This window comes from Canis lupus, chromosome 7 (assembly GCF_003254725.2).
Source record: "Canis lupus dingo isolate Sandy chromosome 7, ASM325472v2, whole genome shotgun sequence".
In the NCBI taxonomy this organism is placed as follows: Eukaryota; Metazoa; Chordata; class Mammalia; order Carnivora; family Canidae; genus Canis; species Canis lupus.
Window position 1 is genome coordinate 13,620,683 of NC_064249.1, and position 16,269 is coordinate 13,636,951.

The following is a 16,269-nucleotide window of genomic DNA, read 5'->3' on the forward strand; positions in this document are numbered from 1 at the left end:
TCAAAAGACCTGTTTTCGTTATTTTATAATCTGGCTTCTACTTTTCTCTAGCTGCATCTTTCTTAGCTCTGTTTGTTTCATTACTTAGGGGAGAACAAACACTATTACTGGTCCCCCTTTACTACAGAATTATAGTCTGTTAGATGTCATTAACAATATATTACAGGAAAGACACTGCGTAACAGATAACATTAAGGACTAACTTGTATAAAGAGCTGTCAATTTGTACATTGATTATTTATCTACTCCATCTATGATCACTGCCTGTCTTCTTCCTAACAATCACCACCTTTTGGTCATTTCGATCATCTTTCACTGCATTACCAAAGAATGAGTAAAATGATTAAAACTGAATTAGTAAATTTTGCTCCCTATTTAACAACTATAATTCAGGGACAGTTTAAGCTCAATATGTGAACAGTTTTATTCACAAGACAAATAAATTAACAAGTAATATATTTTACAAAATAATTTATAGAATCCCTTTAAGTAGCAGGCCCACATTTAAATGAATAGATTTACCAGGGTATCCAAGTAGCTCAGTGGTTAAGCAGCTGACTCTCAATTTCAGCTCAGATCATGATCTCAGGGTTGTGAGATCGAGCCCCGCATGGGGCTCCACACTGGGTGTGGAGCCTGCTTGAGATTCTCTCCCTTTGCCCCTCCCCCCCACCTCTCTCTTCCTCTGAAGAAAGAAGAAGAAGAAAGAAGAAGAAAGAAGAAGAAAGAAGAAGAAAGAAGAAGAAGAAAGAAGAAGAAGAAGAAGAAGAAGAAGAAGAAGAAGGAGGAGGAGGAGGAGGAGGAGGAGGAGGAGGAGGAGGAGGAGGAGGAGGAGGAGGAGGAGGAGGAAGAAGGAAGAAGGAAGAAGGAAGAAGGAAGAAGGAAGAAGAAAGAAAGAAAGAAAGAAAGAAAGAAAGAAAGAAAGAAAGAAAAAGAAGAAGAAGAAGAAGAAGAAGAAGAAGAAGAAGAAGAAGAAGAAGAAGAAGAAGAAGAAGAAAGGAGGAGGAGGAGGAGGAGGAGGAAGAGGAGGAGGAGGATCTACCAAAATTCTGGCACAAAGTTTTCCAGAAATATATTTACTAAGCAAGGATGATATACCTGTTTAAAGTATAATGACAGAAGGCACTAGAACTATTTATAAATATTTTTATTTTATCTATAGATCTTACTCATGAGGTTCACAGTCTCTTCCTTTATTGTGAAGAAACAGAAGTTATTTGACTGCAGCTAAGTGTCCCGTGGTAACTTATACAACGTCAGTGGATAGATACATATGCAGAAAGTATCTTAAATGGGTAATGCCATCTCATATAGATATTCTGACACAATCTTAACCATACTATACTTTGAGTTGTCCTTCATACGCCATTTTGAAAAAAAAGCATTAGGGCAGAACACCAAAGCATAAGAAAATAATCAACAAGGCATATTTTCCATACCTCTTCATCTTTCATATTCACATCCACATTTTTCGATCTGATGACTTTGGTTACATGATCAATGTTGTTTTCCCTGCAGTAGTCAAATATGTTTTTGTCTTCTTCCCTAATTAGAGTAAAAATAAAAAGTGTCTTACTAGGTAATACATAAAAGTTACATATTTTTAACACAACCTATTTACTGCTGACAAACAGCAATGGAATTTGTTTTCATAAAGAATTTTACATGAACAATAATATATTTTCCATAAGACATTATATATCTGATATCTAAAGACTAAAGTTCTTAACAACTGTAAGAGTTTCCCTCTTACAGTTCATCTGCTTCATCTGCTTTAACAAATTCCTCTAGTACACTGATACAATACCTTGAGTAGATTTTCTCAGCACTCTTCCTCTCCGCAGTTCCTTTTATGTACTGACAGGCACAGATTTCCTGACTCAGAATTTTCAATAGTAGTACTACAGTAACGAGGTTATTTGCTATTGTCTATACAGAGGTCTCAAAAGATCAGCACACAGCTTACTACTTGTCTTACAGAATAACGGAATAATAGGATTGCTACACAAGTTAAAAAACATGTGTGTATTATATATATATAATGTTATATTACACATAATACATATATAAATATACACATATATAGACATACATACATACACATATACACTAACGTAATTTTCTTAAAGGAAAGACAGGAAGCAATTTCCTTAAAGGAAAGATAGAGCATACAAACAAAATTCAGAAATCTTTCCAAGAGATATTAGAAACAAAGACTAGGAACAAAACTTGGGAAGCATACTATACCCAGCACTATTCTAAGTATATTGGTGGACTAAACTCATTCTTCACAGAAAAAAAGAAACACGTAAGGAGAGATTATATGGCCTGCCAAATGGCATCACATTTATCAAAGGTAGAACAAGAGCAAGAACTCACTCAGATCAACCGATTTTGTATATAGTACATTTTTCTATCATATCAAGCTACATTTTGACTAGTCAGCTAGTCTATTCTAGAATCTAATGCAGAAGTTCTTAACATGAGATCTATGAGTTTTCTACAATAGTATACAGAATTCTGGAAGTGTGTGTGCATTTTTCTGAGTGTGTTGTGTGTGGGGCGGGTATGGGAAATTCAGTGAAGAGTCTCAAAAAAAAAATCAGTAATTCCCAAAAGGATCAGTAATTTGGAATATTATCAATGAAAGTGTTCTATATGTGAGCTACATTTTCTGGACAAGCATAAAAGAATGCAATTTGAGTTCCAAAAATTATTACTAGTATGTTTTATAACTTGCAGGGCCATAGCTTCCATTCATCAGAAATGGAAGTAATTGGCCTTAAGAGTCCTTCTATCTTAAGAGCCAATTTAAATACCTTATACCCTATAAAAAGCTATTTCCTCTCAGAGGTAATTAACTTAAAACACCTTACTTTGGCATTAACCAGCTAAGCTTCCTTATACATGTGATGTATTTAATTGCACATCTACTACATGCAAGGCACTGAACAATCTGTTGGTGACATAAGGATAAACAAGAAACTTTATGTTCAATACATGTACAGTACAGTTGGGATGAGAAAATCTATATACGATTAACATAAGCTAAAGACAGATCTTTAAAAAGGCCTATAAGAGTACAGAGTGCAGCTGGAGAAAATGAGGTAGAATTCCAGGAAGAGATGTTTTAAAGGAGTATGTTTGAAAACATTCAGGAGAAAATGTTTTTCCAGATTACTTACTCTGAAAGAAAACAGAGAAGTCTGAGGCCAAAACCCCAGAATGGAGAAATATGACTTTTTTTAAAATTTTTATTTATTTATGATAGTCACACAGAGAGAGAGAGAGAGAAGCAGAGACACAGGCAGAGGGAAAAGCAGGTTCCATGCACCGGGAGCCCGACGTGGGACTCGATCCCGGGTCTCCAGGATCGCGCCCTGGGCTAAAGGCAGGCACTAAACCGCTGCACCACTCAGGGATCCCGAGAAATATGACTTTTAAAATTAAGGCTGTATATAATACCACTTTAGCTATACTTAACTACTGCAAAAAACCCTACTGTTTTTGTGAAAGTGTATTAAGAATTCTGATTTGAAGGGCACCTGGATGGCTCAGTCAGTTAAATGTCTGCCTTTGGCTTAGGTCAGAATCCCCAGGTCCTGGGATCAAGCCCCATGTTGGACTCTCTACTCAGCGGGGAGCCTGCTTCTCCGTCTCCCCCTTGCTTATGCTCTCTGTTGCTATCTCTGCCTCTGTCTCCATCTCTCTCTCTCTCAGATAAATAAATAAATAAGGTCCCCCCCCCAAAAAAAGAAGAAAGAATTCTGATTTGGGAATAATAGGGACCTATTATTTTTGTCCAATACAGTAAGAGAGGCCCATCTAATTCCTCTTAGGAATACCTAAGAGGAATACCTCTTAGGCCCATCTAAGAGGTAGCAACTTTAAGTGCAAGAAAGGACTGTATCATTTCGAATCTTAACCAAAAGACACCCTACTCCCCAATTGTTTTGAACTTGAAAACAATGGAGGGTTGGTGGTGGGACACAGAAAGGTATATAAGGAGGATTCCTGGGATGTAGGTTACCCATAGCCAGTAATACATAAGGGTTACTCATAGATGGAGGACCTCAATCTATGAGGTCTTTCTTCCTGAATCCCAAATGTGTATGTATACTTGGGCCGTAAGCAGTAAAAGTGTAAATACAGCACAAACTTATTTAAAATTTAATTTAATCTATTCTATATTTTCAATATTTATTATGCATCACTTACATAAATTATTTTGTTTTGGTATATGAATATTTTGGAAGGCAGGGGAATTTTTTTCTTCTGAATACCAGCTTATCATCTGTTGTTTATCACCACTAAATACATCAGGCACATAGAGGACTTATAAAATCCTTATGGGTCGAATATACAACGTAAATTAAATATCAAAAAGAAATTCAGTAAAAACACCACAAATGTGCCACAAAGCTAAGTGACTAAGACAAAAAAAGGAAAATTAAGTGATAATCCTGGGCTTAGTTGCTAATAGTTATCCCCACTCCAAGTCTGACTGTATTATTTGCCAGCAACCAAGCTGTCTTTATACAATGTCACCACCTAGTGTCCAGAATGGAGAAACATCTGGAGTAACAGCTTTCCACATCTCTTTTCTTGCCTCCAAGATTATGTAGTTTACAAATCTAATTCTCTTTTCCCGACTACATTTCCCTGTTAATACAGTACTCTGTAAGCAATCTTTCCCTCTATGACATACTTAACTTAAATAAAACATGTGCAAATGAATTCAACCATTACCAAACACAGCAGAGCCTAAACAATGTTAATGCTCTTGGCACATCTTCTCACTTTATCTTCCTTTCTCTTATGATTCTTAGCCAGTTATCTTTCTCCCTCTCTTTGCTGAACTTGAGTGATAAAATTACCATATCTGCTATCTGTGGGTAAACATAAGTTATGACCAAGATTATCACCTTCAAGAATATCCCACATTATCCCTAGCAAAAGACAGAAAGGTCTCTCTCTCTCTACTCCAAATTTTCTGAAATTGACAGAAAACACGATTGTATATCTGAAGTAAAAAAGCTCACTAGTTTTTGAAATTCTTTGAAATATGAGGACACACTCTTATGGAAGGGAGAAATAATGTTTAAGTATGGTTGTGTTTCATCAATCACAGGAAGAATAGTTCCTTGCACACTCTTAAATATGTTATCTGTGTCACTTTCAACGAAGATCGCATTTTCTTATCAAAACAGTATTTCAAACAGGTTTCATAGCAAGCCACCTAGAGTCCATTAGCTACTATTTCACTTACCTTGTAGAATTAAACACATTTATGGGACTAGCTCAGATATCTAACTATTTAAGAGATACATTCAATAAACATTTCAATTCAATTTATATTTTAAACAATCAGATAAAAATAGTATGCTAATAAATAGAGGATGAAAAATTCTTTATTAAATAAAGGAAAAAACCAAAGTAGCATAAACTAATACCTATACAAATATAAACCAATGTCACCAATTCCTCAAATTAAGAAATGTGTACCTGTATGCTCTGTGGGGGTACACAAAGAATTTAAAGGGATATGCAGGTAGGAAAATTTTAAGCTAGAAAAAAAAATAAAAATTTTAAGTGAATCAATTTTCAGCTCAACTTGTAAATAAAGGCATTTTTCCCTTAACTGATCTACCTGGGTGACTATCCTATCACCATGGTCCTTTTCAAATTTCCTTCTACTCTGACCACTCCTCTCCCTAGGTTATATCAGAAAGGTATATGCCTCTCTCCTTACCATGCTACACTGTTAGGAATGATAACCAAAAGTCTTTGCTAAGACTTAGCAAATGATTATTAATTAAACCTGTTACTCTTTTGCTTAGAAATACTCCATTTAACTAATATACTGGGAAAGGTTTAGGGGGAAAAAAATCAATCCCAGGTTGATTACCCCAAGATATAAAACCTTCCTTGGTACCAAATAAAGGGACAAGTCTTGTAAAAAACTGGTGTTGGTAAACATTCTATAGCTAAGGCTAGAGGAGGAAAGAGGTGAAATGAAACAATCAAAACAGACTTGATGCTGTACTGTGTCATTTTAATAAAAAATTATATTAATCTGCCACACTATTTTTAAAAGTTTCATTCATCTCAGTAAGACACATTTTCAACTGAATTTTATATTTAATAATTATTTAATAATATTTATGATGTATGTCAATCAGCTGTATAGAAATAATTACAATGATAACTCAAATGGGAAAATATTTAATGCATAAAGTCACAGAAAATTATATTATATTTTATTTTTTTTAATTTTTTTATTTATTTATGATAGTCACACAGAGAGAGAGGCAGAGACACAGGCAGAGGGAGAAGCAGGCTCCATGCACCGGGAGCCCGACGTGGGATTCGATCCCGGGTCTCCAGGATCGCGCCCTGGGCCAAAGGCAGGCGCCAAACCGCTGCACCACCCAGGGATCCCGAAAATTATATTTTAAAAAAGTCTAACTTACATATGTATTTTTGTTACAGAGAATTATGATAGTAAGATTACACAAAAATCATTACTTTAAAAATTGTGAGGGAGGGCAGCCCCGGTGGCGCAGCGGTTTAGCGCCACCTGCAACCGGGGGTGTGATCCTGGAGACCCAGGATCGAGTTCCACATCGGGCTCCCTGCATGGAGCCTGCTTCTCCCTCTGCCTGTGTGTCTGCCTCTCTCTCTCTCTCCCTCTTTCTCTTTCTCTCTCTGTGTGTCTCTATGAATAAATAAATAAAATCTTTAAAAAAATAAAATAAAATAAAAATTGTGTGGGAGAAGTAGAATAAAAGGAGAAAAACAGAGAACATAAAATTTGTTAAAGATTTAGTTCATGTATTTTATTTTTTAAAGATTTATTTACTTACAGAGAGTGTGCATGCAGAAGTGTGAGTGGACAAGGGGCAGAGGGAGAAAGAAAGTCTACTCAAGTAGACTCTGTACTGGGCATGGAGCCCCATGCAGGGTTCAATCTCACAATCCTGAGATCACAACTTGAGTGGAAACCAAGAGGTGGATGCTTAACCGACTGCACATTCAGCAGCCCTTTTCTTATATTTTTAAATCAAGATCAGAATTTTATTTTTTTATTTATTTTTAAAGATTTTATTTTAGTTATTCATGAGAGACACAGAGAGAGAGGCAGAGATATAGGCAGAAAGAGAAGCAGGCTCCATGCAGGAAGCCCGATGTGGGACTCGACCCTGGGACTTCAGGATCATGCCCTGAGCCAAAGGCATATGCTCAACCACTGAGCCACCCAGGCATCCCCAGAATTTTCTTTTAATTAAACTTTTTATTTTGAGACATCTAAAGATTCACATGCAAATATAAGAATTCAGAGAGATCTTGCATACCATTTTCCCAGTTTCTCTCATTGGTAGTATATTCATGTATTTTAAAAAACGGATTATCCTTAACAGTATTTAGATTCATCTAAAAGAGTGATCTATTTATTTTACAATATTATTATTTACAAAATACCAGAAATTATGCCCTTTAATATACTTAAACTTTTAAACAAGAACTTTAGATGTTATAAAACTCAAGGGAACTGGCTATAGTGTACGGTGTTGGGAAATAGATACCAGATACAGATCCAAAGAGCTACTTGATTCAGGCACTAACCTTAGCATATCTAAATCAAACAAACAAACAAAAAACCCTGAAAAGGCAAATATCCTCAAGTAGGAGGTATGATTAGTAATGAACCATAGTGGGAGGAAAAGTCAGTGGGGCCAATTACGGACTTTGACCAAAAGAAACAATTTGAGGCAAAAAAAAAAAAAAAAAGAATTCTGAAGTATCTTTCTGCTGGGAGACAGTTTGTTCAAGAGGCCTCATTAAGACCTTGGCTAAAGCAACTCTCAAAAAAAATGGTTTACCTTCTATTTACATATTCATAAATAGTTATCTATTTATCTGTCTGGGTTCTTCACTACTCAAACTGAGGATACCAAGGTACCTAAGCAGTTTGGATCACTACAAAGATACAGACTTTGGTAAATAAATAAGCCTTTTTGTTTACACCTCAATTTCAGATGAATTTCATTATTGCTATTCTGTCTCTGAGAGTGTGTGTCTTTTTCTAGATCTTTGAGATTAAAGAATGAACATAAATTCACTGGAAAGACATTGTGAAGCTCCTTAGGAGCCAGTCTTTCTAGAATGAAAGCCTGCTTGCTGTCTTACAAAATTCAGGAGAACTGTTGCTGAATACTACTTCTTTGTAAGAATTTAAGTTCTGGGCAACCTGGGTGGCTCAGCAGTTTAGTGCCACCTTCAGCCCAGGGCATGATCCTGGAGACCCGGGATCGAGTCCCATGTCGGGCTCCCTGCATGGAGCCTGCTTCTCCCTCTCTCTCTGTTTCTCTCATGAATAAATAAATAAAATTTTTTAAAAAAGAATTTAAGTTCCTATTTATTTGATGAGTGTATGGTCAGAAGTTGTCAATGGCATGGGGGAGCTCCTGGGTGGAGCAGTCAATAAGCGTCCAACTTGGTTTTGGCTCAGGTCATGATGTCGGGCTCATGAGACTGAGCCCTGCGTCAGGCTCAACATGGAATATGTTTAAGATCCTCTCCTTCTTCTTCTGCCTCTCCTTCTCAAATTCTCTCTCTCTCAAATAAATCAATAAATCTTAGGGGAGAAAAAGTCAATCTGAAAGATAAAGACTTCCTATTCTGTCCCAATATAATGTTAAAAAATAAGATGTCATTTTACTAATCTTGTTTTGACTAGATTACCAACATTCTATCACTGTATAACAAATACAAAGCCCAAAGTCTAAGGCTGATTCTTTTTTATACAATCTTTTGTATATTTAATGTATATATATAATCTTTATATATATATATCTATATATAACTTTTGATAGGACTATCAATACTTTAGAAGCTGAGATAAAATGTCTACATAGAAATTAAGATACTCGGGCAGCCCCGGTGGTGCAGCGGTTTAGTGCCGCCTGCAGCCCAGGGCGTGATCCTGGAGACCCTGGATCGAGTCCCACGTCAGGCTCTCTGCATGGAGCCTGCTTCTCTGCCTCTCATTCTCTCTCTGTATCTCTATGAATAAATAAATAAAATCTTTAAAAAAAAAAAAAAGAAATTAAGATACTCTGTATCTTTTTAAAAAAGCATGTTTTAACTTACAAATATAAAAAAAATTATACAAACATATTTTAATTTTGGTTACAGTTGCTCCATTCCTGAACAGAAAAAATCTGTTCTTACTCAAAGGTTTTTAGCAAAGCTGGTGTAAGGCTTATCTGGGAGAAGCAAATAGGTAATATCAGCTCCTAACTCAAGAATTTAATAGAGCTATCATACTTATTAGCACTTCAAAAATCCCTACTTTTGATTAATATCTAGTGAAAATTTTGAATATTAAATTTCACCTTGTAAAACACTGTTTTCGAGTCTCAATCTTACAAAGACCATAAATGAGAATCTATACTGTGATCATCCAGATAAAATCTTATAAATAATGCCTCTTTTCTGAAATACCTTGGTCACATGCTCTTGAGGAGGCAAATATGCTAGGGCAATGACTATGCTCAAGAAGCCTAGCATTCAGATCAAGGCACTTAAGAAAGCGTTTTTTTGTTGTTGTTTGTAAGTGCTATTCTTAAAATAATGCCTGAAATCCTAAATGGCAAAAGAACATTTAGAAATTGTTCATTAAGTTACTATATGTCCTTGATTCTAAGATACAATTTTTTTCATATTTTAACATTTCTGACAAATCTTATAATCTGTATAAGATTAGTGGCATTTTTTAATGGTATTTAAATAATGGTATTCTAAAACCAGTAGTGGGCAGCCTGGGTGGCTCAGCGGTTTAGTGCCGCCGTCAGCCCAGGGCCTGATCCTGGAGAGCCAGGATGGAGTCCCATGTCAGGCTCCCTGCATGAAGCCTGCTTCTCCCTCTGCCTGTGTCTCTGCCTCTCTCTCTCTCTCTGTGTCTCTCGTGAATAAATAAAATCTTTAAAAATAAATAAATAAAACCAGTAGTGTTTTAGAGTAAATGAAGTAATAAAGTAGGTTCAAAATACACAGTGCCAAATGGACAGATGAATGACTGAGGAATTTATATAAATTAATCATAATCCTCCCACTCAGAGTGCTAACTAGATTTTTAACTGGTTTCAGATAGTCATAGTACATAACCAGTTAGTCTTCCCCCTTCCTGTTATGTAGTAATATCAATGTCTTCTTCACCAAATCATACCTATTTTTGACTGGGTTACATATACAGCATACTTAATTCTAGGCCTAGAAAATTCTTAAAAGCGTCAAATAAAAAGTTCTATTTATTATCTTATTTATGTTGTTAATATGCTGTTAATGTATTTTTCTCACATTTTTGCAAAGAAGCAATGACAAAGGAAAAATCGATATCCCGAGTACTTCTTATATATAACTTGTAATTCTGGAAAAGTTATCTAGCCATGATTTACAGACACTAGTTACTAAAAATGCATTTTCCTCCTTTTAAAACCTGCTTAACTCTAAAATAGTTGATTGAAAATTTCTGATAACTTTAAATGTCTGTATGAAAAAATGTATTTCAATTCTGATCAATCCAGAAAACCAGTGGCCACATCAGAAAAATCTATAGAATCCCTTGGCTAACAGACTCTATAGAGCTGAGTTACATTCTCAAACATTAAGGTAAGTCTAAAATCAATAAAGTCAATTAATCCTAAAGAGCATCATCATTAGTATACTGATACATGAAAGGCTACAGTCTCTAATTTTATCAGTAAAGTACATTTTTAAAAACACCAAATGGGAAAGGGATTTAAAAGTTTTAATGGAAGATATTTGCTCTGTTCATATAATAACTATCACAATTACTTTCACTAACTGCAGAACACAAGGATTCCTCAACCATCTCAGGAGCAGCATAGCATAGCAACAGCAGAGTACTAACCATGTGACCTTGGGCATGTAACCTCACCCCTCTGAGTCTCAGTTTCCTCACCTGCAAAATAGGTATATTAATAGCTACATCTCATAGGATCATTCTGTAGTTTAATTGAAATAATATATACTAACACATGTAGTAGGGTAACTAGCATATTATTAGTGGTCAATAAATGTTAGCTGGTATTATTGCCTTAAAATTTTAACATATGTTAAAAAAAATTCAACATATGTTGTACACTGGGTCATTTCTCATATGCTGTTATATAACACTATCAATCAATTCATCTAACAACTATTAATTAGACTTTTAAGGAAATTAAAATAAGCCAATGTGGGTGGAACAATAATGGGGGAGGGGAAACTGGCATTAGATAAGATGATGAAGGGCCCTATACGATATGTTAAGGAATTTTAGATTTTATCCTAAGTGCTATAAGAAACCATTAAAGGGCTAAGCCGGAGAGTGATATGATGATACGAGTTATAAATCCGGGGCGGGGGGTGGGGGGGAGGGCAGACAGCAAAGGAAAAAAGAATCCATTCTGTGGTGTCCTGGCCAAGAGACAGTGATTGTTTAAGAGTAGCAACAGTATTGTCAAAGGCAAGATAGTGGTGATAATGAAAAGATGAATTTGGGTTATTTTGGAATATAAGGAAACAGAATTTCTAATTTATAAAAGAATGATGGGGAGAGACTAGACCAATGTGACAAAAGAGACCCAAGAATGACATACTTTACATAAAATACTAGTAAAATGTATATCTAAAATTTTTATATTGGGTAAAATTTATAAATAAAACCATGTAATCAGTGTTATAATGCCTTTTCACACAGAATTCCAACTTTGACAAACACCAAGCATTTATTACTATACACAATGCAATCAGCAAAGTCCTCATAAATTGAAAGGCAATGAAATGAACCAAAATTGCTTGCTTGTAGTATTGAGAGAACAGCTGATAATAATTAGAAGAGAATCAAGATGACTATTTTACAATGCTGAGTCTTTGCTAATACTTTTAAAATATTTCTTTAAATTTATGTCTGTAAAGCATTTTAACAGAAGAAAACATTTGTTTAAATTATACATAATATATACCACCATTTATTATAATGGATACAGTAAATCCATAATTATGCATCTTTATACGTGCACACACACATACTCTAAAAACTTTGTAAATGAGTCTCAGTGTCTAGCATTTCGCAGGTACTATATAACAATAAGGATAAGATTAGAGGGGGCAGACAGAAAAGAGACAACAAAGCAAGATAAATAAAGAGGGGGAAGAAAAAAGAATAAGAAAAGGAGAGAGGAGAAGATGATGGTTTTAGTTGAGGAATGACCTCTTGTTCAGAAAGGACTGCTGATCTACAAACAGGTGGATCTGCCCATATGCTTGGTTGGCATCATGACACTGAGCACACAGGAGCTAAATACAGCACAGGAGAAAAGGGTGAATATGAGAGCCAGGAGACTCTTACAACAGTTACTGTTTATGGCAAGACCTGCTTGTCCCAGGGGACCCATTTTCACATAATCTATAATTATCTCTTCGCTTTAATCGCCTTGTCATTCCTAAGGCTCTCCTGGGCACTGGAAGAGGAAAAGCTCATTAACTAAACCTTTTCTCCTCTCTCCAGCCACCCATGGCTTTTAATTGCTTGGTGTGTTATTATCTAGGAGTGCAACTGGGATCATTTTCATAAGAAAGGGAGGTAGAGAGGAGGAAGGGAGCCATGAGTCCCTGAGGTATGCACCACAGAAAAACCTTTGCTTTCTCAATTATTTATGCCAGCTGAGGTTTTACAGGCTGAATAAATCCATAACTCAAGTTCATTCTGAGCAGTCAGATTCTCAAGGGGGAGTTGCCCACTTGCCTATACACACTTGTGTAGTCCTCAAAGAATAACCAGAATGTAACAAGACATATGTCATCCAATTTATCACCTATCACCAGTGTTAACACAATGTTGATCATGGGCAACACGGCGAAATAGGGAAGGATTTCACTACTACCAGCCAAATAGATATAGGGAAGAAGGATAATCTTTTTGATGCTAAGGACAGCAGTATCAATGGAACAGTAATATCCCAGAAACTTAAAACAATTGAAACAAAAAAATCCAAATATTCAAATTTTAAAATACGCATATGTATAACACATACTCTTGAAATTTTGTAGTCTTACATGGATTTGTTCAAACACATTGCTATCTAACAATATGAAGCTTTGAATAAGTAACTGAATGGAATCTCATATCATCTGATTTTATAAATCATTTAAAAATAAAACAATATATGTTGTAGCTTTTCCTCCAATTATACATCTTTCAGGAAAATTTTTAGAGTACAATTTATGACTAAGTAACAGGCTTTTAGCCTTCATTCCAGTTCATATTTTTACCAAAAATGCAAAATTAAAGCATAATCACTTTCAATGTAGTTTATTATACTTCTATTATTCTACTTTATAACAGTACTAAAGAGCAGCCAATCAAAATAAATTTCTAAAATATTTTCAAAATCCAATGTCGTTTAAAAATTTTTAACTTTATAAGTCAATGATGAAAGCTTCTCTTTAAAATTCTACAGGCTTTTGTGTCTGACCACAGCAGTGACCTCTGGTATTTTCTGCCAAAACAGTTCATTTGTCTCACAGAACAACTAATCAATTCCAGAGCCCATCAATCATCTTAGTTGTATACTGGTCTGGTCTTGCTTAGAGAAGGTCCAGATGGCTGGCTGTCTAAGTGGGATTAATAAAATTCTGATAGATTACATAGCATCAAACTACAAAATATAACAGGGAAGACCAAATCTTATTGCAAGGTAGAATGGACACTGTATATGCTTCATTTATTGTATTTTTAATTCTTACCTTAATTTCTCAGTTTATGTACCAACTTCTAGATAAAACCTTCTAAGCATACAAGTCACCAAAAATGATTTCTTGTTAAGCAAGTCAGTATATGTAGTGTAGAAGCATTTGCCTCTTTGCAAAACCCTATGCTTATTAATCAGTCTTTTCTGTCCATCTGCAGTATAAATGAAACATATCCGATCAAGGCTAGAGCAACTGTCTGTGAGTTAAAAGATTTGTTCCTTTTTGGTTTCTATAGTTCCAAACACAGATTCTAATAGCACTGGCTCTTCCTTTCTTGTTTTCCATTTTCTCTTGCAAGCGCAAACAACCTGGGGCAGCCCGGATGGCTCAGTGGTTTAGCGCCACCTTCGGCCCAAGGCCTGATCCTGGAGACCTGGGATGGAGTCCCATGTCAGACTCCCTGCATGGAGCCTGTTTCTCCCTCTGCCTGAGTCTCTGCCTCTGTGTGTGTGTCTCTCTCTCATGAATAAATAAATAAAAATCTAAAAAAAAAAAAAACAAAAACCGAAACAAAACAAAAGCAAACAACCTGTACTCAATCCTACCACCAGACTGACATGTGATTTTAGCTCATAACATAAGCTCTGTGCCCTGGGGTCCTGCAATAGGAGTTCTGTGCTGAATAACAATACTAATAAAAGTTAACAGTTACATAGTAACTTATTTTGTGCCAGATACTGTTCTAGGATGCCTGCATTCATATAATCTACATAAGTGTCATATGAGAAAGGTAATATAATTACCTCCGTTTTGCAAATAAAGTAACATGTCCAAGGTCATAGTTAATAATAGATGGTGGAAGCAACATTTGAATGCTGGCAGTTTGGCTTCATAATTTTTTTATATTTAATTAGCCTCACATTGTATCTCCTCTAGTACACTACAGAACAATTAACCAGCTTCATTTTTTTTAAAGATTTTATTTATTTATTCATAGAGACAGAGAGAGAGGCAGAGACACAGGCAGAGGGAGAAGCAGGCATCATACAGAGAGCCTGACATGGGACTCGATCCAGGGTCTCCAGGATCACACCCTGGGCTGCAGGTGGCACTAAACTGCTGCGCCACCGGGGCTGCCCATTAACCAGCTTCATAATGAAAAATTGGTGTCAGGAGGCACCTGGGTGGCTCAGTCAGTTAAATGGCTGGCGGACTCTACTTCAGCTCAGGTAGGTTTAGGGGTGTGAGTCTGAGCCTCCCATTGAGCCCTGTGTTGGCCTCTGCGCTTACCAGAGTCTGCTTATCCCTCTCCCTGCACCTCCCCCTACTCTCTCTCTAAAATAAGTAAAATCTTTAAAAATTGGTGTCAGGGCTCTAGAATATTAACACAGAGATCTGTACCTATGACATTCTATTGTCACTTTCTGTAACAGAGTAGAAATAAGGGTCAGAACCAAAACAGGCTCAGAATTGGCCCCAGTGGCCCTCAAGCACATTTACAATAAAACAAAAATGGGTCCTTAACTTACTGCCTTCAATGCACTTAGGAAAGCTGCCACAACAATGGAGCCCAAGCCATATTAAATGAGTTTATTAGATACTGATTTTCCTGATCTTTAAGAATATTTTTAAAAACTAGAGGTCTATATAATAAAATATCCAAAACAGGCCTTTAAAATACTTTTGTAGGGGCTCTTGGATGGCACATTCGGTTAAGTGTCTGACTCTTGGTTTTGGCTGTCATGATCTTGGGATTGGGAGATCAAACCCCGGTCAGGCTCCATGCTAAGCATGGAAACTGCCTGGGATTCTTTCCCTCTTATTCTGTCTCTCCTACTCATGTTCTCTCTCTTTCTCAAGTAAGTAAATAAATACAGAATATTTTTCAAGTGTTCTTTTTAAAAACAATGATTCTACAGAAGAAAACTTCTCTTTTCACCTAGTTTACCACTTAATATTTCTAAAACTCTGAAACCTACTATCACTTTCACCTCAGTTGAACATAATTCTGCCAAGAAACTGCAATTAACATAAGTTAGAGCACAACTTCCTCTTGGAAAAATAAAACACCAGGTATATTTCACCTGAATGCAAGCAGAATTTGATTACATAAACTCCAAAAAATGGCCTATTTTCTTTGTTGCAACAGTATTCTTATACTTCAGAAACAATAGGGATCACATCTCATCCTTTATTGAAATAATCCATTTAAATTTAGAATAATTTTTATCACGATCTAGCTTATTACAGTGGAATTCAGTTTAATCACAAAATGATTTATCAAATAGAAGAAAATTACCAAGTGCTATGATTTCTGATGGGCTATCAGTAATGGCAAATTTAATGTTTGTAATACTTAAAATGCTTTCAGTGGCTCACATTCATGTTTCCTACTGTTTCGTATCTTACTAATATGTTCCAGAATACATAAGAAGACTAAAATTTAGATGACTTAAAAAAATAAGTCCAGGACTAATCAGTTTTGTCCCTAGCAGAGTTCATATTTCA

General features: G+C 35.8%; 1 protein-coding gene across 17 annotated transcripts in view; it reads right to left on the reverse strand.

Moving 5' to 3' along the window:
* Nucleotides 1-16,269, reverse strand: part of ACBD6 (acyl-CoA binding domain containing 6) — a 207,702-nt gene that overhangs the window by 109,355 nt on the left and 82,078 nt on the right. For all 17 annotated transcript variants that reach the window (XR_007411850.1, XR_007411849.1, XR_003129053.3 and 14 more), the window contains exon 5: nt 1,440-1,545. Coding sequence is in view for 12 of the 17 variants with exons in the window: in XM_049112112.1 (XP_048968069.1) it covers nt 1,440-1,545 (106 nt within the window). In the remaining 5 variants the exon portion in view is untranslated. The remainder of the gene's footprint in view (nt 1-1,439; nt 1,546-16,269) is intronic.